The 4,721-nt window shown below is 35.4% G+C and overlaps 1 protein-coding gene and 1 long non-coding RNA gene across 3 annotated transcripts; both read left to right on the top strand.

Moving 5' to 3' along the window:
- The first annotated feature begins 360 nt into the window (after nucleotides 1–360).
- On the top strand, nucleotides 361–1,634 carry LOC108615085 (putative palmitoyltransferase ZDHHC24). Its single transcript, XM_018009322.2, has 2 exons — nucleotides 361–785; nucleotides 843–1,634. Exons 1-2 carry the CDS (start codon nucleotides 521–523, stop codon nucleotides 1,460–1,462), a joined length of 885 nt encoding a protein of 294 aa, XP_017864811.1. The 5' UTR covers nucleotides 361–520; the 3' UTR covers nucleotides 1,463–1,634.
- A 967-nt stretch (nucleotides 1,635–2,601) lies between these two features.
- On the top strand, nucleotides 2,602–4,514 carry LOC149268520 (uncharacterized). Of its 2 annotated transcripts, XR_016270441.1 has the most exons (4): nucleotides 2,602–2,846; nucleotides 2,917–3,420; nucleotides 3,730–4,268; nucleotides 4,355–4,514. It is a non-coding gene; the product is annotated as an uncharacterized LOC149268520 (long non-coding RNA). The 2 variants fall into 2 exon arrangements; XR_016270440.1 differs by having other exon boundaries at nucleotides 2,917–4,268.
- The last annotated feature ends 207 nt before the right edge of the window (nucleotides 4,515–4,721 follow it).

The following is a 4,721-nucleotide window of genomic DNA, read 5'->3' as shown; positions in this document are numbered from 1 at the left end:
AATACACTTGTATGCGCATGTGTGTGTGTGTGCGTGTATGTGTTAACTGTCGCGAAAACAATTACTAAGAAAACACACACTATCAAGCGTGAATAATTATAGTGAATAGTGTGTATTCATTCTGAAATTATGTCACGGTATCTTGAGGTTATATGTACATATGTATGTATGTAAGTATATTTATTTCTATGTTTGTATGTGCATATATTGTAAGATATTCTTTATGCATTACCTAACAATTCTGATGCGACCCACTTTTCTATGGTTAATAAACTTGATCGATCTTTGCCTTACTACTGAGTATCTTCCATATAGACATTACAATAAAAATCAAGCACACTCTGTTGGCTCATTAGGATATTCGATTTAAGTAAGCTGTGCTTTGTTTTATTTTGTTCAGTATTTATATTATATTCAAGGAGAGGAATCGGTACTCAAAAAACAAGTTAGAATTTAAATATTTGGCCTAATCATAATTCGTAATTTGTAAATCGTAAATCGTACATCGTAAATCGTAATCATGCTTGCGTCTCTGAACCGATTCTTTCCTCGAATGAGGCTACGTCGCAATGTACAGCTGATCTCCAAGATGGACATCTTTTGCCATCTAGTTCTGGTCATTTGCTTGCCCGTTTCATTGCTATACGAGTTCATAGCAGTGATACCCAAGTACCATTCACCTGGAGGATATGCCTATGCTCTAATAGTTACATGCGTTCTCTTGCTCTATATAAACGTCATGGCTAATATGATCGCCTGCATGATAGTCGATATATCAGTTGATTGTGAGTATTTAGATGTTGGAGAATTTATTGTATAAATGGCATTGCTTTTCTATATAGGTGATCGCATCAAATCTTTTGACGTTAATGATGAGTGCGTGAATTGGCGACATTGTAAGATCTGTAATGCTCTAGCACCGCCCAGATCCTGGCACTGTGCCACCTGTGGAACCTGCATTTTGACACGCGATCATCACTGCAATTTCACCGGCTGTTGTATTGGCCATCAAAATTACCGCTATTTCACCTGTTTCCTGCTCTATTCGTTTGTTTTATCGAGTCTCCTGATGTTCTACAACCTAAAGTATTTCATCTGGTCGATGGGTCAGCTGAAATACCATACCCACTTCTCAGATATGACGTTCCTTCAGATTCTACACAATTCTGTCTTCACTCTGAATCTAATCTATCAAATCTTTTCGACCGGCATGATCATCCTGCACGCCCCCATTGTGCTGAAGGGCGAGCTGATCGGCGAGCGTAACCTGAAGGACAAGCACAACTACGATGCTGGCATCTATTACAATCTGCGAGGTATTTTCGGACAGCACATGCATGTCGCTTGGATATTTCCCTTGTTCGCGAGCCAATTGCCTGGCGATGGCTACAACTGGAAATTGACCACAAAAGATAAGTCAACGGAAACCATCGCGACAATTCGCAGCCGTCCTACCGTCTAATCGCTCGCCAATCGCCCATCGTATATATTTAATTTCAATGCAAAAAATTCATAGTTTAAATCGAGTCGCATCGTTATTGGAAACAATTTTTAAATTTTAGAATTTTCATATCAAAATGATTTTGTATGGGCTAAAGAAGCTATAAATAAAGATTTGCGTGAATTCATTTCAATTTGAGTTTCGATACTCTGGAACATCAACTAACTTGGCTGAGAACAGTCCGTTTATGGGCCTTAACTGCATTTGCATTGAGCATCGTGATTTAACGGATTTGGTACGTGTTGTCTGGCTCCATTCGAGTTGGGTCTGCGGTCAAGTCGAGAGGCCCTAAAGTGTAAATTGGCCATGTCCAGCGCTAATGGATCGACGCACGCCAGCGCAAAAGGAAAATGGACAAAATTGAAATGGAAATACCGCTTATGGACACAGCGAGCGAGCGAACGAGCGAGCGAGCGCAGAGCCCAACATAAATGGCAATGAATTGCCTGTAATCGTGCAGGAAAAATACCATGGAAAACTTGTTCAACACGAAAACACGCGCCAAAACAATTCCCAATGCGACGAGAAAGTTGACGAGGCACCAACAACAACCAACAGGCAATAGGCAACAGCAACTACTAAAGAGCCTGATCGAGCCAACAGATGCTAAGAGTGTGAATGGCTATTAGAAGACTGTAAAAGAGGAGAGTTTTATTACTTTTTTAATCTAAAAGTTTCAAAATTTATACTAAAATTTTATATATTATTTTGAAATATATTCTATATTTTAAAAAAAGTTTTGTTTTAATATTTTTTTTTATAAAGATATATATTTTCTAAAGTTATTTTATATATGTTAAAAATATATTCTGTATTTATATATATATTAATTTTATTTAATTTTATGTACTTCACAAAGATGTTTGATATATTTAAAGCAACATATTTTATAAAAGAGCTATTTATAAAAATTCAATATTATTTTATATATTGTTCAAAATATTTTATATCAAAAGCAAGATATTTGTATATAAATATAAAAATTTAAATATTGAAAAATGCTCAGCCATTTTAATAAAAGCTACACAATAAATAAAAAAAATATGTAAAGTTTATAAAAAAATAATTATATATATATACATAGATCTCATTTACTCGATTTGAATATTTTTTTGTGGAACTCCTTGCCGTAGAAATTTTAATCAATTAAACGTTAAAAGTTATTTTTATAAAATCACACACATCAAATTATAATCGCAGGCTCAACAAAAAGGAGACAGAAGAACCGCCTGAAAACTGCCAGCCTAAAGATATTTTTAAGTCTTAACAAGCTGGTGGAAAAAAAAATAGAAATAGAGAACCGCACTCTATAGACTCTTACGACTTTGCTAAAGTTAAACTTACTGTAAATCAAGCGAGTTGAAAAATCGTTGTGTAATTTCCATTTAATAAATACCTTTTACTTACTGTTTAAGGCGAGAGTTGACCAAGTCAATACACTCCTTTGTGAGGGTGTTCAAAGTCAGCCAAGTCGAAGCTGAAGTTGGTTGCCTGCATTGCTGCTGCGGTTTGTAAACTTGAAAACTGGAAACTGACTAAGAGGAGATAGGCAGAAGCAGAGAGGGAGGCAGACGAGGGAAAGACCGGTTTTGCAGACTTGAGAAATGCATAAGGCGAAAAAGAGACAAGCTCCAAGCATAAACATAAACGCTGGCAATCAACTGAGGCTTGGCAGTCGCAAAAGAGGTCAAAGTTGAGCACGGCATTCGCATGCGTGTACATACATACATGCATATGCATATGTATGTACTTATATGCATATATATTAAAATACTCGAGTATTAACTTTATCTACGTGCTGCATTAAGGCTGGCGGTGTAAGAGGCGTTAACTCCTAATGGCTGAGCAGTTCGTTCTTTTAAAAGTCCTATAATTATTTAACAAATACAAAAGCTAGCATTCATATATATGAAAAGATGGTTTGTATTCGAAGGATATAGTGGCTAGAAAGAAAGTTGTAATAATATAAACTCTCTATCTAGCTCATATTCTTTTTATATTTATCTCTCAATTTTAATCTAATCTCTTTCTTTGCCTCTATCTCTCTCTATTTTTTCTATCTCTGAATCTTTGCCTCCCTCTTCCTATCTCTCTCAATCACCCTCTATCTCTCTCATTCTATCTTTCTTTCTCTGTCTCTCTCTCTTTTTCCTCCTCTCTCTTAATCACTGTATCTCTTCCTTTACTTTACTTTTACTTTTCTATTACTAATCTCAGTCTCTCTCTAGGCAGAGATCTTCTGGACTTACAAATCTGTTTACATTCATGTCCGGGCTTGCAACATTCTTACAAAGTGATATTATTAGCAATGAACTCGAGTTTATTGTCCATTTGTATTATTAGCACTTATCCCATGGTACTGATTGCATTGAGGATCTATTTATAAAATGCAGACGACTTCAAGTGAGAGTTCAGACAGAATGCCATGCTATAAGTGCTGCTCACTCTTCATATGTCTGGAATCTCGCATAGTATTTATTATTGTTTATTTACAAATATCGCACTTAGTATACAGTACAACGATTCTTACACCCATAAAGCAGCTGTCTCCCACGACTAACTGAGTCAGATGTCTAGGTGTTTATAATTACCTTCACGACACCGCCATTCAGATGAAATTATGAGATTGCAGCTTTCACACCCAATTGTAATTATACTTTTTATAATTTATGATCATTTTCCAAACACCTTTTCCCTGCCGGAACCCTCAATTAAAGTTGCTGCCATAAATCTGAGATGAGCGCACAAGCATGAAGTATATATTTATGTATGTACATATGTATATATAATATATAAATATATATTTTTTTTGGTTCTATTTTCTTTTCAACTCTTGTTGAATATGCTCAACAGATGCTGGCAGTTTTGCGTTTTGGCTGTTTCATCTCGCAGCAGCTTAAGATAAACCAAATGAAATCACCATGAACTCATAATGAGTCAATAATTCAATTTATATTCCACTCATATTTGAGCATTACCAATAATATCACTAATTTGTTTAGCACTTAAAATCTGCCATCGAAAAGAATGAATCTCAAAATGAAATATTTGTGTATTATAATTATTATTTATGTTTATACTTGGTTTCATATGGTATCATATGAAATTCCTTGGTAAAGATCTTCTAGTAAATCCTTAGCTTAGCTTAGTTTAACAAAGGAACCCCACAGGAACTGATGCCTCAGCACTCATTCCAGGGTATTTTCTACCCAGTTACTCC

This window comes from Drosophila arizonae, chromosome 5 (genome assembly GCF_054131065.1).
Source record: "Drosophila arizonae isolate 15081-1271.41 chromosome 5, UAZ_ARI_1.0, whole genome shotgun sequence".
In the NCBI taxonomy this organism is placed as follows: Eukaryota; Metazoa; Arthropoda; class Insecta; order Diptera; family Drosophilidae; genus Drosophila; species Drosophila arizonae.
This window is presented reverse-complemented; position numbering and strand designations above follow the sequence as displayed.